Source organism: Strix uralensis, chromosome 16 (genome assembly GCF_047716275.1).
Source record: "Strix uralensis isolate ZFMK-TIS-50842 chromosome 16, bStrUra1, whole genome shotgun sequence".
Taxonomy (NCBI): Eukaryota; Metazoa; Chordata; class Aves; order Strigiformes; family Strigidae; genus Strix; species Strix uralensis.
The window spans coordinates 21,159,121-21,176,389 of NC_133987.1; the positions used below are offsets into that span (position 1 = coordinate 21,159,121).

The window sequence follows — 17,269 nt, forward strand, 5'->3', positions numbered from 1 at the left end:
CCCTGAATATATATTTACACCTTTTACGTTCAGAATTGGCACTTCAGGAAAACAATGAACCTTTGAGCTAATTAAATTAGCTTAAAATTAGTGCTATACTTAATTATCTTATTTTTGTTTTGAGAAACTTATCTTTTTTTTAAATTGATTTTCTTTTCTAGGGAAAACTCATTTTTTCCTCATAGAAGTTTTGTAAAACATTTGCATGTTTAAACTATTAACTATGTAACTTGCACAGTATTTGTGCCTGTTTGGTAGCTCATGTAATTATTGCAGATGAGAACTGTATAATCAAAAGCAGAATTCACAACTTACTTTCAATGGCTTATTTCCAAACTATTTAGTGAATTCAGTGACAGAAATGTTTGGTGTTTAAAAGCAGAAATAACTGACATGTTAAACTAAATGTTACAGCTGAAAATACCAGTGTTGAACACGTAAGTAACAAACTGGCGACTGCAGCGACAACTGTTCTTCATGGGTCCAAGGATGATGAGCACCTGCATGGCGATACAGGAATTTGGAATGACACTGTATGAAGAAACTTGGGTGGTAAACAGCAAGTTCATACAGAATGTCAGGTAAGTTGAACATGTCTCGTGTCACTAAGATGGTTTACCATCTGTGAGTATTCTTGACTTCCTGAATTTCTGCCCTAAAGCAAAGGGAATGTAATGGAGTGAGGGCTCACCATTACTGAGGGCAGTTGGCTAATTTTCTGAGAACATTTGTAGAACTTCTTTGGTAAGGCTGGTATTGGGCAGAGGTTTACGGATTCTGTGTCTTCAGTCCCAGAACATGTTTTTTCATCTGTATGCTAGTGTTTTCTGTGCAGACTTTAAAACAGAAAAAAAAAATGTTTTCTGCCACAGCTGTGCATAACACTCCACCCACCTGTGCTCAGAGGTCGATGTCATCTTCGGATAGTGGTGGATAGAATGAAAGCTGTTCAGGACCTGACGGAAAGGTGCTACGAAAACACCGAACTGTTACCGAAGAGCGGCTGCGTTAAGGGAATATGTGGCAGTTCTCTGTGTGGGATATGGAATAAAGTGGCCTCTTCCGACCCAAACTGTGGAAGCGTCACGGCGGCAGCCCGCAGCGCCGCCGCCCGCAGGCCCCGCCCGCCGGAGACGGCGCCGTTCCGGGCAGGCCGGGGCCCCGCGCGCGCCCGCGCTTCCGCTTCCGGGGCGCGGGGCGGGGCGGGGCCGCGTGTGGCGGAGCCGCGCGCGGGGATGAGCTGGGCGCTGGGCCGGTGGCGGTGAGGCGGCGGGCGCGGGCGCGGGCGCGGGCGGGGCCGGGGGCGCGCGCTCCGCGCCGCTGACGCGTGTGTCTTTGCAGGGCGCGGCGCTCCCCGCGCCTGCCCGGGCCCCGGCGGGGGCTGGCGCGGCGGCGGGGCCCGGAGGGCGCGGAGGCGGAGGAGGGCGCGGGGGCCATCCCCTTCTCCTCTAGCGAGGCCAGCCCGCGGGTGTGGAGCGTCAGGCGGTCCATGGGCAGCGACCACGAGAGGCCGTGGGTGAAGGTGCTGCCCCTCAGCCTGCTGTGCAGCGGGCTGCTGCTCTGGTGCGTGTTCAGGGAGAGGACGGAGATCGATGAGCGCCTGGAAGCGGCTTTCTCCGGTCAGACCGTGGACTCTCTCGATGCGGCCCGGAAAAGCAGCGCTTCCCTGCCACCGCAGAAGGAGAAATGAGGACGGGAGTGCGGCTGCAGTGAAGGAAGGAGCTGCCGAAAGTTTGCTGGCGTTCACCAGGTTAAAGGATGTGTTGACACTTTAATGGGAAAACTTAAGTTTTCCGACCTGTCGGCAGCCGTACCCTGCAAGCTTGATTCCTTCACGTATCGTGCTGCTTTCGGTGCTGGTCTCAGCTTAGTATTTTACGCTGGTAGCACAAGGTGTAGTTTCTTCCAGCATTGCACAGTAGGGATGAACAGGATGTATTGCAAAACAACTTGCATTTGAAGATAAGTTTTATAAAACCCATCTCTTCCATGGATCATTTTTCTCAGATGCAGCGTATTAAAATATCAAAGCTGTAAGTCTAAAATTGCTGCTGAAGGTGACCTTCATTTGACACTTCGCTAGTCACAGAGTATGTTCAACTTACATTGAAGACAACTGTAAGTGTATGATTCATTAATGTGGAATTCTCAGTGTTCTGATTTTTTTGTAATTCTACTAAATAACATATAAATTACCTTCAACCCTTAATGCATAGTTGGTTCTTGCTTTCTGGACTGGGAACTTTTTAGGCATGCCTGATTTAGGTGATCATTATTGGTAGGAGAGATTTTTGCAGGGAAGTGAAGAGATTGGCTTGCATTATATTGGAGAGGAAGCCCCTAGTTTCATTGAAGAACGTATCTGGGCTTTCCTACAGATTGATACATATTCGAACTTGCACACTCTCTAAACTTCTTGGAGAGGAAGAATCTAAGCTACCACTACAACTTAGTTTCCTTCAAAGTTAGGGACAACTTTGAAATGTAAAAATGCAAAACTGGTTTTGTGCTATTAAAATTCCTAATTAAAAAAACAACACCAAAAAACCAAACCAAACCCCCCCAAACCAACCAAAAACCCAGACGTGGCAGCAGCTAGTAAGACCAGCAGGACTTAGAGAGAAAACGGACTTAGCATCATGTTTGTCTAATACTGCCGATCAGTCTCTGAACAACGTGCACCACTGTGGCTTTTAATTTTGCTGTAGTTTAACCAGATGATTCCTGGTAAATGGGTGCAGTCGGTTTAGCACCGTCACAAGGTTTGTCATGGGATTCAACTTGCGCTGCAATGGGACAGTGCAGGTGCGACACACGCGTGGGGGCGTCCAGGCAAGTAAGCGTGATCCTGGATTTTACTTCTGTTGGCCTAAGGTGTGACGCCCCTTTCTCTGACCAGCTGGCTCCCCCCGCGTTCTGTTATCAGCCGCTAGCCCCTCTGCGCGCGGCTGCCTTTTGGGTGACGCGACGGGTGTTTGCGGAGGTCGCTCTCTGCCGGCAGAACGTTCTCGCAGTCGCCGCTCGCCGGCTCCCGGCCGCGCTCGGACGCCGCTGGCGGCTGCGCCCTGGCGGGGACGCGCGCTGGTCCCGCGCGGCGCACGCGCGGGCTGCGCGGGGCCCTCGTTCGCGGGGCGGGGCCGGCCGGGTCGCGGCGCAGGGGGCGGGGCCGGCAGGACAGGGCTGCGCCTGCGCGCTGCTGACGGCCGGCGAAGATGCCGTCGGTTTCGAAAGCGGCGTCGCGGGGCGGCGGGGCCGGCGGGTCCCCGCAGACCGAGCAGCCGACGCATTATACGTAGGTACCGCGCGCAGGCGGCGCCCGGTGCCCTGGGCCCCCCGCGCCGCGCCGGGAGGGGCCTCAGCGCCCGAGGCGAAGGGCCCGCTCGCGCGCCAGGCCTGCTCCGCGCGGCCTCCTGCCCTGGCCGCGGGTCTGCGGGGATGCGGCCTGCCCCCGGCCGGCCTCCGCCGCGCTCGTCGTGCGGCTCCGGGAGCCGCGGGGAGGAAGCCGCGTTCTGCGGCGGCCCGGGCACGGCTGCCTGCGGAGCCTCTTCGGCAGCTCTGCGCGCCTTGCGTCCGCTCCCGCCGTCGTGCTTCAGGTCCGCCCAGTGACCCGCCGGCATCCGCCGGCACCCGGAGACCGCGCTCTCCAAGCTGTCACAGCGGTTCTTCCACTTCCCCTAAGCGTTGCCTAGCCAGCTTCAGCCCGAGTCCTTGGGACGTTTCCGTGACAATTTTTGCAGACTTTCCCGTGCTGAAAGACGGCTTCCCTGTGCTCGCCACCGTCTGCCAGCCTGTCCTTTGTTTTCAGATACGGTCTGTAAAGACCCTGCACCCCCTAGCACTCCTGACAGCCCATCTCATGTAGGAGCACGTGCTCCCCACAAATGCAGCCTAATTTATCACTTAATTGTGGCATTCCTTCACTCCTCTCTCCTGTATCATCACTTCTATCACGTCACATTTCCAGCACTCACAAAGACCACGAAAATGTAGCCACTTACAGCCCATCCTACAGCGCTTAATGTCCAAAAATTCTAGTTCTTTTTTTTTTCCTGCTCCCCACAATCCTTGATAGTTTAGAGATTCTTCTCTGAACTTAGACATGCTTCATAACTCTGTGCCGTTACATCCCCCGTGTGCCAATTTAAGCAACTGAGAAAAAGATGCCCTTTATTCCTCTTTCTAATCCTTGCCCGTCTCTATACCTTCAATTCCCCTGTAGCCTGTTACACATCCTGCACCCTCTTAAGTTTCTGCAAAGCCCCCATATACCACTTCCTCTGCAAATACTCCCTAACTTCAATGTAATGAACTTGCTAAATTGGCTAATAGATATATAAACTGAGACAGGAAGGAGTGCTGTCTTACATCCTTTGACAAATGCCCCAGTAGTGCCCAGTCTGGGATGACCTTGATATCCTGTTGAGAGAAGTACCAGGCTTCCTAACGAGCTTCTATGCCCAGCATGCTAATGAGGGACTGCCTTATTCACACCTAAGTAACCTTCAAAGACCTCAGACTGTCTCAACACATATGTAACAGTTGCTAAAAATAAGTTTGCTGAAGTCCTCTCATAGCCCCTGATAACCTTCATAGAGCTCTTTTAACCCTCTAGCTTTCTATATAGTGTGTCCACATTCTGGGAATGTTGTGATTAAGGACTAACATATAAATCAGATGTGGTTTTTAGCTAAAATAGCCTTTGTAGGACTATTTTGTATGGTAGCAAGCAATATGAATGCTCATTCAAGTAATTTATAATTGCTATTTGGTGGTTACTTAGGACAATATTCTAAATACTGTGCTTTTAAAATTAATGTATTTATTTGATTTTAGTTTAGTTACAAAACACAGTATTATTTGCCAGGTATTCCACTGTATTTTATTAGTAATGCATCTGTCATCAAAAATGAAGTCACTTGTATTCAACAGCTAAACAGTAAATTGTGCATAGGAACTAAAACTGTATGCAGGTACATTTGTACAATTTTTCACGGGCTGTGTGCACTGAATTGTCAAGTGCCCTGTTAATACTGTAAAAATGTGCCTCCAATAAGATAAACTTGTAACACAGTTTAATTTTTTTAGGTATCTAAAGGAATTTAGGACAGAGCAGTGCCCCCTATTTTTGCAGCACAAGTGTACCCAGCACAGACCATTTACCTGTTTTCATTGGCATTTCCTAAATCAGCGTCGTCGTAGACCTATACGAAGGCGTGATGGGACTTTTAACTACAGTCCAGATGTTTATTGTACAAAATATGATGAGACTACAGGAATCTGCCCAGATGGAGATGAGTAAGTGATTTCTTTCAGTCCGAGGTGTTTATAGTATTATCAATGACATTAAGATGCTGATTTCTCCTTAGCAAAAATGATCGATAGTATCCTGCTGCAGTTTATTTGAAAACAAATTTCTATAAGTGATTTGTCAATTTTTGGCACATAAACTCTTATATAAGGATCTATTCTTTAGGCTATCATAGAGTTAGAACTATGATCTTGCATTGTGACGATCTTTAAAGCATAACATCATAAACTGGTTTTCTGCTACTATTGTTCCTGCAGGTTTGTGCTAATATTGTTGCTGCACCTTTTTTTTTCCCCCAGTTGTGCTTGTTTTTTCCCTTGACAATTTTGAAATGGACTAGTAGGTGCAAACTGCACTGTATAGAGGTGGCTTCAAGATTTTAAACTTATGTAAGTTTTGTGAAGATTGATGGGTAGTAGAGAAGAATGACCATTTCGTGATGCTTCCAGTGAGAAAAAGCAAAGGAAGGAGTTCAGTGTTAGTTGTCTGGCTAGCAGCTAAGTATTTGCATTTCCATGGACATGTGTCTCTTCTAGATAAAGGCTACAGAGGGTCTTCAGTGAACTTGGGGAGGAGTAGAAGCTTTGTGGAGATGAGAATGAGCAAATGGTACAATATGGCAGGCTGGCATGTATAGAGGAGCCGGGTATATTGTGGTCATATGTCAGAGGACCTACCTTTATCTGCAGTGATGGAAGCAAGGAAGGACTTCTGACAAAAAAAAATTGCAGGAAAACAGCCAGGAAATAAGTAGTTATGCTGGTCACCTGATTTAAAAATTGAAGATTAATTATTTTGGTTACTGTAGTGTATAGCAGCACTTGTCACGGATCAGGTATCTTTTGTGTTATAGGTTGTAGTCACAGAAGAAAAAGGTGGATTTTTCCCAGAGGCTTCACAAACTAAAGGACAGAGATAAGAGAAGGTAAACAACAAAAATGCACTAGGCAGCGTGTCAATATTGAGTACCATGCCTAAGCAATGTAAACAGCAAGAAATGTCTCTTGGGGATGATTTAAAAGAGAACAATTAATTGCCTTCGCAGGTCTCTCTAAAGCAATCCTGCCAATCCCGGGGCAGCACGGGCAGTTGTTTTTTGAAAATCAACAAACGAGGATAATGGATATCATGTCATGGATTAGTTGGGGACAAAAAAATGACCTTTCATTACTGAATGATAGATAGTGATTCTAAAGGAGGAAAAAGGAAGCAATGTTTTAAAAAGGTATTAGCTGGGCAAGACTGAATTGTTAGAAGCGAATAAGAGGAGACGTTTCGGTAACATGTGAGATGGAAACCTTTTTCTGCAATTGGATTGGAAAGTTTGTCTCCTACAGTTGTTGAAGATTACCCTGGTTAGGTACCTGTATGACAAACAGGGTGATTATATTGTCTGGCATAATGGAAGTGCAGAGGACTTGCCAGAAATAAAACCAGTAGTGAGATTCATGCCTCTCTTTTAGCATGTCGTGCTTACAGTTTGAATTAAATAGATAGGTTTAGGAGTTATCAGCAAAGAGGCGGTGGTTTTCAAATTTGTGTTTTGCAGTAAAATTGCCCAGATGTGGAAGGATAAGAGCTGGGACCAAGGTTGGAGTCCTGTGAGACTCTTCACCAGAGGCATAAGAGAATGTTGAAGTTGGAAGATACGCTGCAGAAGGGATTGAGAGGAAAATGTGAACATAACTGAATTCCCATAAACAAAGGAAAACAATGTTTCAAGGAGAGAAGAATTGAGTAAAGCAGATGGTAAATCGAGAAAGTGAAGATAGGTGTGAGTAGAGAAGATGGAGTCTGTTTTCTTTGACTCGGTTATAAAGTGAGATTATTGGAGACATTTGTGAGAGAAGTTTCAGCTGAACTGTGGAGGCCTTATTTTACATCTGATCCTGAGAACTGGTGGCTGGAAATGGCAGTTGATAGCCGATTGAAGTTAAGGTAGAAGAGAAAAGGCATACAGGGCAAATAGTTGGGAAAGGCAAGAGAAGTTAAAGGTAGCTTTCTTAAAGATAGACAGCACCAGAGCATATCTGTAGTGGCAGGAGAAAAAAATGGAGGAAAACAACATTTCTGAAAACATGCTTACAGTGTGGCAGCATTCCTGTTTCAGAACTCAGCAAAAGAGTGTTTTTTTGACCCCATTTTGTCTTCTGCCTAAAATTTAATCTTTTATTTTAAGCAACTTCAAATTCTTATAGAAATAGGTTAAACAGTAGTGCCAGGACACCTTCGGTTTAAGCTATCTGTGACAACATATTGGTACTTTTTGGGCTTTTATCTATGCCTCTGTTGCTCTGTTCTGCTCATCTGAATACATGGTTAGGTTAATGCAGTTTGTGAGTTGACAGTGAACTAGCGAGGAAGGTGATGACACCCATAATTGTTGTCAGGAACATACTTTTAAGAGAATTAAATTAGAAATTGTTGGTTTCAGCCAGGCTTGACTGTGATATTTCTTTCCAAAGTTCAACTTGGAATAAAAGGAAGTCCAAAATCTTAAAGCTGTTTAGAAAAGGGCTTTTCTAAGGGTGGCAAATTAAAACAATCTGTTCGAAGGAAGGGCCTGTGAGAAAGACTAGGTGACTTGCATAGTCAGAGGCATATATTTTGAGCAGTGAATAGTGTTCCTCTCAATTTCACAAATGAGGATAAAAGTGATACTTTATTTTTATCTGATGTGTTTTTCAACCATTGTAGTCAACTGATACCAGATTCTAGAAGAGAAGATTATTTTGGATATGTTAGTATCTGTAATGTAAAACTGCTCTAAGGGTGAATTACAGAAACCGTCTACAGAAGAGCACTTCCAGTAATCATAGGAAAAAATACGTCAGTGCCTCAAGGTTGAACAGAAGTAGAACTATGTAGCTGTTTTCATACACTTACGAACATCTAGCATTATCCTTTAAACTGGGACTGTTTTATTCTTAAAGGGTATCTTTGGAATGTTTATGATGTGAATTAAGAGTATGAAAAGGAAAGGCACATTTCACTAATCAGTTAACCTTTAAAGTTTTTGTGAATGTATGCTCTGTTTCATGATATATATATATATACACATCTACTTACTCTGAATAGTGTAATGACAGTTTTACTTTGTGAGACCCAGATGCAGAAAACAAAGCTGTTTTCAATAGTTAAATGTTGTGTGTAGACTCCAATAGAACTTAAAAATACAGAGTAATATTCTTTAATGATTCATGATTACTAAGTTAGGATTCAGTACAGTTATTTTAAGCTTGGGAGATGGCTGTAGAAATATGGGCCATAAAATAGATTTGTTATTCTGCCTGGGAACAACTTTTTTTTTTTTTTTTTTAAATAAAAACTTTGTTCCTAAGGAATAAGTGATGTCTGAAGAGCTTTAGTACCAAACCATGGTACATAAGAACGAGTTTATCAGTTTGCAGCCATGTAATCCGATGATAATTAAAATCAGCCATTTTAAATCAAAATACTAGTCTTGTTTAAAGCTATGTATTACAGTAGTTTGTGTTCCATTAAAATAGTTCATTAATAAAGCGAAGGTAAGATGTAACATCCCTCTAGTTCATTAAAGGATGAGTAGAACCCCTGTTCTGTGCATATTTCAGTGCATTGGCTTAGTTTAATACAATGTATGGATAAGTACTATGTGCCATCTAGAAGCTGCTTTTAATTAGGGGTTTTTACCTTTCTGACTAATGATCCTACAATGAACTATAGCTGATCAAGATGTCTGGTTATTGTGGTATTGTATGAATAACACATTTTTATGTAAAACATACACATGCAAAATTCATGCCACTGGTTTTGCTTTTTGAGGTTTGCTTGCTGTTTAGTCCCCCTGAGTCACCTTTAGAACTAGCTCTTATCTAGTTCTTTACAAGTCTTAGACAAAATTCAGATAACAAACTCTCCCAGTCACACTGGATAGCCTTGTTAAAGCATTCTGTTAGTTTCTGGAGGGAGGACTTCACCTGTATGGGACTCTTTTGGCAGCTAGCAATATGTGCAGTAGGAAAGCTGTGTTTTCAATAAAATTCAGATTTCATTAGCTATTGATGGCACAAGTGTTGAGTCTTAGGGCAAACAAACCTAGGTTTAATTTAGCAGAAATAAGAGTCTTGTGACGCAGTTTGTATTTCTTTCCCAGCTTGTTTTTGGAATCCATGTTGTCTTTCAATGGGAGAAATTGTGACCTGAGTATCTCTCCCTCTCTCACACTGCATAGAACAAGTTGTGCCTAGCTTGTTTGACAAGCTATGCCTATATTCCATTGAATTACCTTTTTTTTTAAACAGTAATTTAAAAATAATTGAAGGCTTTAACATTTTGGGGGGGGACCTCCACTGATAAAGTGATTTCGCTAGGGAAAAACTCCATGCATTTAAGCAAAAATGTTTGCCCTCTGATAAGGAACTTACAAGACAAGCAATGAGATGTAAACACCTGTACACTTCATGTATGGAAGATAAGACATTTAATTCTTGTTTCCAACAGGAATGCAAACTTACATAGATGAAAATGGAGGCGTGAACATTCAGCATAAGAATGTGACAGGGTACTCTCACCTTTGTGAGGTGTGCATATATGTGAGTGAAAGATTAGAGTTTGTGATGAACACTCTGCTGGGAAAATGGAAACATTTGGCCCCTGCAAAGATTCTGCTAGTGGGGGGACAGTTAGCAATAACAAACATAACAGCCTCAGATGGCATTTCCTCTTGTTTAGAGTTCTGTACAGGACTGGTGCTGGCAAAAGTATTTGATTGACTCTTGTGGGTTTTCTCATTTTTCTGTGTCAGTAGCCATTCTGTCGGAACAGGAGGGCTGCATCAATGCTGTTCACACATCACAAAGAATTTCTCACAAAGTTCAGCTGAGGCACTGTAAGGGGTCCGAAAGATTGCATCCTGTCTGTCTTTCCATGTAGAGCTAAGAAGTGTGAAAGAACTACTTTCAGTCCTGAGTGTGGACTGTGCTCCATCTTACACTGAGAAAATGAGATGTACCACTGAATTTGGTATACCTAGTCTTCCCATTAATTTATTTGGTTGGGATTTAAAGAGATAGGTATAGATCATTAGCCGCAGCCTATTTTTCTTGTTTAACAGAATGCTGGTTTTAAATTCCTACAAGGAAGCAGCTTGATTCTCAGAAATCATAAACAGTATCAATTCCTGGATGTCAGCACAAGCTGCAGGTGTTTAGCAGAGCAGGAAAAATGTATGATTTTCATGTAAATATATATATACCAGACTTGTAAATGTTTGCAAACAATTGCATTTGTTTAGTCTAGTTTCTAAATAACCTTTTTAGAATATAGTAAATAAAGCTTAAACCAGCATAAATTCTTACAAGTGTTAAAGTCTACTTAGTGCTTCACTATTCTCCCTCCCTTCAAAGTAAAATATTTCTGTGGGACTTTTCATTTGTTGTTCTGTATCACTCAAGCTTTTTGGTGCAGTTTCCTTTTACTTTGGGATGGGGAAAAGTAGTGTTTGGAGATTAGTATTTTTTCACAACTAGCAGAGACCAAAATTAATTACGCTGAAATAAACTGGGAGAGAACAGACATGCCTGTGTATATATTTTTGTGGGTTTTAAAATTTGTTTACTATTGGTAGTTGGAATTATAATCTATACATGATGCTAGCCATTTTAAAGTACAGACCGTAACTCACATAGTTGTGCCTGAAAAATGGTTAGTATATGTACAAAGATGTATTGCTGGTATAAAAATTTTTCTCCTCCTTTTAATAGAAGAGTCATTTTAGATTCCCCCTGAGATTATTTAAGTTCCATATCTATAAAGAGCAGTCATGAAAAAAAAAATCACCGTGCTTCAAGTACCCCTTGATTTTAGATGATAACATTAAGAAAAAAAAAAAATTCTTGCACCTCTTAGTGTAGAAATTATTTGATCTTTTGCCAGTATGGAAGATGTCATTCTTTAGCTCAGATGATGTTGTTGCTTACAGGGGTGCTTACTAGATTTATTCATAATATCTTTGTGAGTCAGCCTGCTATAAATTCTTACAACTTCACCAGAGACTAAGAAATAGATAAATGTTTTTAATTTTGAAGCTGGTCTGTGGTGGTTGTTTGGGACAATTTTTGTTTCAAGAATCCTGACAAGTTACTTGTTATAAGTTAATAAGAGATATAGCATTATTCAGAATTAAATTATCAAAAACAAAACTCAAAGCAATGCTCTAAGTTTGGTCTTTCTATTATGTAGTTGCCCTTACCTGCATCGAACAACAGGGGATACAGAAAGGAAGTATCATCTCAGATATTACAAGACTGGAACATGCATTCATGAAACAGATGCCCGGGGTCACTGTGTGAAGAATGGAATTCACTGTGCCTTTGCTCATGGTCCACACGACCTTAGACCACCAGTATATGATATAAGGTAATCTTGTTTCATATTCTTCAGTCTAATTAGCAGGAAATACCACATGTCTGTTACCACCACATACCAGAAAATGCAGTATGGTTTGCATGAAAAATATACTTGCTGCTGTAACTGTAAACATAACAGTACAATTCACTGTTCATCAATGATAGCAGATAGAAGCACACTGGGAAATACAAATACTAAGGTTTTGCAGCTTGCATTTTCAAGAGCCGTGTATGTAATTCTTATGACCGATAAAAGACCAGATACTCTGCCTTTTGTCATCTGTGCCTTGTAAATTTGCATGTGGTTTTTACATTCACAAGTTTATGATTTTGTTAAGCCATCTTTCAGGTTCTCAGCTTGTATGTTTGACAGTTTGCCTACTGACGTTTTGGGTTTTTTAATCATGTTGTATTTTTTCATGTATAAGATATCGGTATTATTTTCTGCCTCTCTAATGTATAATCAAGTTATCATCAAAAGAAGGTACTTTGTGAATCAGGGCAGTGGTAGGTATGAGTTTTAGCTGTGGCCAAAGCTGGGAGATAAGCGTGTTGTTAGGAGGTGTTATAAATGGGTGGAAGGGAAGCTCTTGCTACAGAAGGTGGTCTGTGTATACTAAGTAGGAAAGGATACCAGTTCCTAGAGAGCTTTGAAGCCTTGGAGGGTCACAGTTATCTCTTACTGGATACTGGAAGAGCATTCTGGGGAAGTATCGCTATATGCTTGCCCTATTCTTATACTCTTCCCTAGGCATCTGCTATTGGCTACTGTTGGAGACAGGATTCCAGGCTAGATGAACCTTTGATCTGAGCTGGTATGGCTGCTACCTTACATTCTTACCTTTGTCATCCCTTATTCCCAACCATCTGTTGGAAGATGGTAACTCTTCCTTCACAATAATTTTAGTAAAGTTAGTGCCTTTTCAGTAATTTTGTAATTATTTAAATTCATATTTTGCCACAGAATTCACTGCTGCATTGCCTGGTCACATACTGTTTAGTTATATATAGCTTTTCTTTCCAGAAGACTTTCTTCAGTTAGCTAGCTGATGCTTCTTCTGCAAGACATCTGTTCATTTTCTTTTTCTTCTTTTTAACTTTCCTTTTTTAGCATATGCAGCGTGATGCCACATCAGTCTGAATACAGAATGCTTAGTATCTTTGTAATCTTTTACATCATATTAGAATGAGGAACAAATGTATAGCAAGACTGAAACCAAGGTCTTCTCTAAATGTCTTCTGATGTGTTACATGATTGTTTATTGGAGATTGGCTACATATAGATCATCAGGAGGAGCTGAGACATTTGTGGTAGGAGTCTGTGTTTAGCGGCTTGAACCTACAAGTAGGCTGCCTCAAACTTCATTGGTGTTTGTGAAGAACACTTGTGTGCCATTGCGTCTCCTGATTTCAAGCATCCATCATTCATAAGGAAGTCCAAACAATCGGGTCTTATTTTTTCTCTGGTGGTCTTTTTGCTCTACAATGGACACAGATATTAGGGTTTCTTTGTTTTAAATAAAGAGCGGAGAAATAGCAGTAGAATCACTGATGCAGATGTTAACTTTATTCCCCTTAGTAGCCTTGTTCTTCTATATATCCACCTTAAAGAAAAAGCACTCTATACTAACTACCTGTTTTCCTTCTCATTGCCTGCACCTTTTCTGAATCTGTAAAAAGTATTTTGACTGTTTGAAAGGTTGTAGACTTGGCTTTGGGTCTGTCTTGTCTTCCTTTCCCTTTGAAATTTCCTTTCTTGGAGGATACTTTGGGTCTGGGAAGTTCTTGAAATGCTATGTAAGTGATATAACTAGTTACATTATAAACAACCACACCTTTCAAACTCCTCTTGAGAGATTCTGAGTAGGAGTGGTTTGGTACAGGAGGTAAGCTCCTTGAATATTTGTGTCTAGAGAAAGTGCCAATTAAAAGCGGAGGCCTTTGGTTCTCATAGAGTACTATAAAGCTACCTCTGGTATTTGATTCCTCACCTTGTTTTTCCATTGCTTCAAAGGCTGCCTAATATAATCATGCTATAGTATCTTTTTTTTTTTTTTTTAAAGTACTGATTTGCCATTGTTGAATCTCTCTACAGCTTAATTTTACTAAAATGTTGTAATATGATAATAAGATTGTCTCAGATTTTTGGTAGAGGTTTCATACTACTGATACAATACCTTTCGGTTTGGTAGTAGTCATTCTGATCTTTCAGCAAGCTTGTGATTGCTTACTTGCAAAGCAGTTGTAAATTCTTGCAGAAGAAATTCTGTTTCCTCATGATGATTCTTGTTTGTTACTAGGTCTCCGGAATGTCTTGACAAACTTCTTGCAAAATCTTACAGTGAGCCAAAAGTACTTGGGCTACTTTTATATGATGTAGTATTCAATAGCTATATTTTGTACCTTCCTTCAGTTATAACTTTTCCAAGGCAAAGAGTCTTAGGGTATTTAATTCTCCCTCATAGACGGGTTCTGTATTTCTGATTACCCTTACTGCCCTTTCTATATGTTTACATTTTTCAGTTCTACCATGTCCTATGTGTCAGTGGAATATCAGAAATTAATACCATATTCAAAATGTCAGCACAGCAGCATACAGAGGTACAGATGGGCATTCCTGGTACAAACATTGTGTACATAATGTCAGCATTCCTTCCTGTGTTCTCTTTGATTTGTTTGACATCGTTATTCCTAACGATTGTTTGCCAGCTTCAGCGCAGGTAATGGTTTGAAATACAGTCAATTTATGTCATTTTACAATTTAGGCTTGTTAAGAGCTGGATTAAATGACAAAATTTTGGTTGACTTTGACAGGATTATACCGGAAACAGATAGGGTTGCTGTAGCTATACAGTTTAGCAGTGTTATTTTCTTTTCCCCATTACAGAGAACTTCAGGCACAGGAAACCTTACAGAATGGACAGATAGGATGTGGTGAAGGCATTCCAGATCTGCAACCAGGAATTTTAGCAAGCCAGGCAATGATTGAGAAGATCCTTAGTGAAGATCCAAGATGGCAGGGTAACGTTACCCTGTCTACTTTCTCTGTTTCTTTGTTGGTGTTTGATCCAATTTGTTGATCCTGGGTCTTCATTTGGGAGAAGTTCAAAAGCCTTTTTAACAGAGTAGAGAATTGGTTTATATAAGTAATATGGATATTTGAACAAGCTGTACTGTCTGTCACATTTATATTCAGATTGCATTTTGAAAATGTTTTGTTTTGAAAACTTCCAATAGGTCTTTTTCAGTTTACTTGATATAAGTGTTGCTAATCTGTGTCAATTGAATAAATGTTCTTAAAAGTCAGTAGGAGCTCTGTCTTGTGCCAGGTAGTAGTAACGATTAGAGTCTTCCTTTTTTGAGTCATTAATAGACTAGTTAATGGACCGTTACTCTTTGCTGAGCTTGACTAACAGAAATGAAGTAGAATATTAAACAGAAAATTGTAGCAGAATATTAAAATACAAGAATGTCTTGGAAGTGTTATATTAGATCTCTTAAAGTAAATCCAATTGCCCTAGTTTTCTTAAGGCTTTCAAAGTTGGTTCTCATGTTCTTGGTTTAGACTTGCTTATTATGTAGCCAAAGATGTTAGTATCAGTTGGATATTGTTAGAGCTCCTGCCCAAGTTTTACTTTAGAAAATACTGCCAGGTATAACTACTTCCACAAAATTCATGTGTGGACTATAACATAGGGAGAGGTCACATGAAGATGCTGTCGCTAAGGAATTCAAGGGGAGAGAATTGTATGATACTTGTCTCCTCTATATTTTTAAAATCTGCTATAGGGCAAGTTCCAACCGTTTGAGTACTGATAATGTGTAGATCATAGCTGTCAGCTCTAGATCAAAAGATATCGGATTTTTGATGTAAAAAGACAGCAAAATTGACCAACTACAAGCACTCCTATTGCATTCCTTGCATTGTGACAGGTCTGTGTTATATAATGTTGTATGGCTTCTGTCAATCCCTGTAAATATGGTGAGATTGCACATAGTTTCTGGGGATTGAAAATCATCCAACTAGTGATTTCAGCCTTATTTTCCCAAGCCTTTAATGAAACTATTGGAAAGGACTGAACAAAGAATAGACTCCATGTGATACTCTTCTTTGTAATCCTTGCTACTTGAACGGACATAATTAATGACTGAGAATGTTTCCACAAATCGTACAGGAGTCTTGTAGTATTGTGCAGTTTGTTTCTGAGAACATCTCAGGCTAAAAGGATTGCTGAGTCAATATACATGACATTGACTGCTTCTGTTTTACCTACATCCATTTTCTGACCTTAGGAAGAAGTTAGATTGGTTTGACATGATTAACTCCTCACCAACCCGTGCTTGCCATTAGCTAAATTGTACCTTCTTATTTATTTACTTGCTCCGTTGTTTTTATGAATTTTTCTGTTTCTAGACAGAACCTTGTTTGTCATCTCCTAGTTCCTCCTTCCTGGAACCAAAGATGTAGAGACAGAGGCAAAGGTAGAGAAGAGGCTCTAGAATTTGTTGAGGAAGATTTTACTGGACAGCCTTAACATGCCTTAACATGAAAACAGTTTTGGTGAAATAAGGACTGTCAACACTAAAACTTAACAGAAGTCCAGATACAAGATTGTATAAGTTTTTAGTGTTTGTCTTTCTAAAATGAATAATGTATTTTCAGGTATACATTTTCAAAATGTTAGATGTATATAATAAGAATTTCTGGATAGTTTCTCTACCAATAGATTGCTAGTGGTTTTATTTGTGTACTTTATTGTAATATTGCTATTGAATATAAAAGCAATGAAGATTGCTTTGCATGTAAATGTGTTACTTATTTTTAAAAATGCAGGAGTCAGTCTAAGTTTATAAGAATGGAGGGGTCTATGAATCATATTTTTTTTTGCAAAAAACAGTGTGATACCTAAGCTCACTAAAGGCACTCTGAATGCAAAAATTAGTTATTTATTTCTCTTAATTGTTGACCTGTTTACAGACACAAATTTTGTATTAGCTGGCTACAAGACAGAACAATGTACCAAGCCACCCAGACTCTGCCGGCAGGGTTATGCATGTCCGCACTATCACAATAGTCGAGATAGAAGACGAAATCCCAGAAAATTCAAATACAGGTACATAAATACATATTAAGAATAGTCTTTTTGATCAGTCAGACAGTTGTTAATGGACTGATGTGTTTGGGTTCTATAATGCAATTGGATATTTCTATTGGAATAAAACCACATCTTTCCCAATAGCCATGCTAAAATTTTTTTGGGGAAAAAAAGCATCTGTTCAGAATGATCAGACAGTTCTGAAGACAAAAACTGTGAAGCTGTAATGGAAATGTCCTTCTTTCTTGTGAAGAATAAAAATAATTTCTATTAATCTTAGCAAAAATTGGAATCACTAGGTCAGTTATAATTTCTGTCTTTTTTTCTGATTTTGTTCTATAATTTACCATTTCTGAGCAATGTTTTTAAGACCAAAATTTAATGCATCTCCTCTCTTACTTTTCATCATTCATCATTTTACATCATTCTTGTACACTGTGGTTTCTTCATTGGTTTTGGTGGGTTTTTGTGCAGTG

At 40.7% G+C, this 17,269-nt stretch overlaps 3 protein-coding genes across 14 annotated transcripts in view; all 3 read left to right on the plus strand.

Moving 5' to 3' along the window:
• The window catches only part of GNPTG (N-acetylglucosamine-1-phosphate transferase subunit gamma), a 29,403-nt gene extending 28,331 nt beyond the window's left edge, over window positions 1-1,072 (plus strand). For all 3 annotated transcript variants that reach the window (XM_074886683.1, XM_074886684.1, XM_074886682.1), the window contains exons 11-12: window positions 415-581; window positions 873-1,072. In XM_074886683.1, coding sequence (XP_074742784.1) covers window positions 415-539 — 125 coding nt within the window. In that variant the 3' untranslated portion in view covers window positions 540-581; window positions 873-1,072. The remainder of the gene's footprint in view (window positions 1-414; window positions 582-872) is intronic.
• Window positions 1,073-1,208: 136 nt separating this feature from the next.
• UQCC4 (ubiquinol-cytochrome c reductase complex assembly factor 4) lies at window positions 1,209-2,209 on the plus strand. Its single transcript, XM_074885759.1, has 2 exons — window positions 1,209-1,261; window positions 1,342-2,209. Exons 1-2 carry the CDS (start codon window positions 1,236-1,238, stop codon window positions 1,688-1,690), a joined length of 375 nt encoding a protein of 124 aa, XP_074741860.1. The 5' UTR covers window positions 1,209-1,235; the 3' UTR covers window positions 1,691-2,209.
• A 957-nt stretch (window positions 2,210-3,166) lies between these two features.
• UNKL (unk like zinc finger) overlaps window positions 3,167-17,269 on the plus strand; it is a 59,062-nt gene continuing 44,959 nt past the window's right edge. For 6 of the 10 annotated variants that reach the window (XM_074885834.1, XM_074885837.1, XM_074885838.1 and 3 more), the window contains exons 1-5: window positions 3,192-3,292; window positions 5,086-5,295; window positions 11,531-11,707; window positions 14,585-14,718; window positions 16,676-16,811. In XM_074885834.1, the coding sequence (XP_074741935.1) occupies window positions 3,213-3,292; window positions 5,086-5,295; window positions 11,531-11,707; window positions 14,585-14,718; window positions 16,676-16,811 (737 nt within the window). In that variant the 5' untranslated portion in view covers window positions 3,192-3,212. Of the gene's footprint in view, window positions 3,293-5,085; window positions 5,296-11,530; window positions 11,708-12,467; window positions 12,513-14,584; window positions 14,719-16,675; window positions 16,812-17,269 lie in introns of those variants that run through there. The other 4 variants (XM_074885843.1, XM_074885849.1, XM_074885839.1 and 1 more) reach the window with 3 other exon arrangements.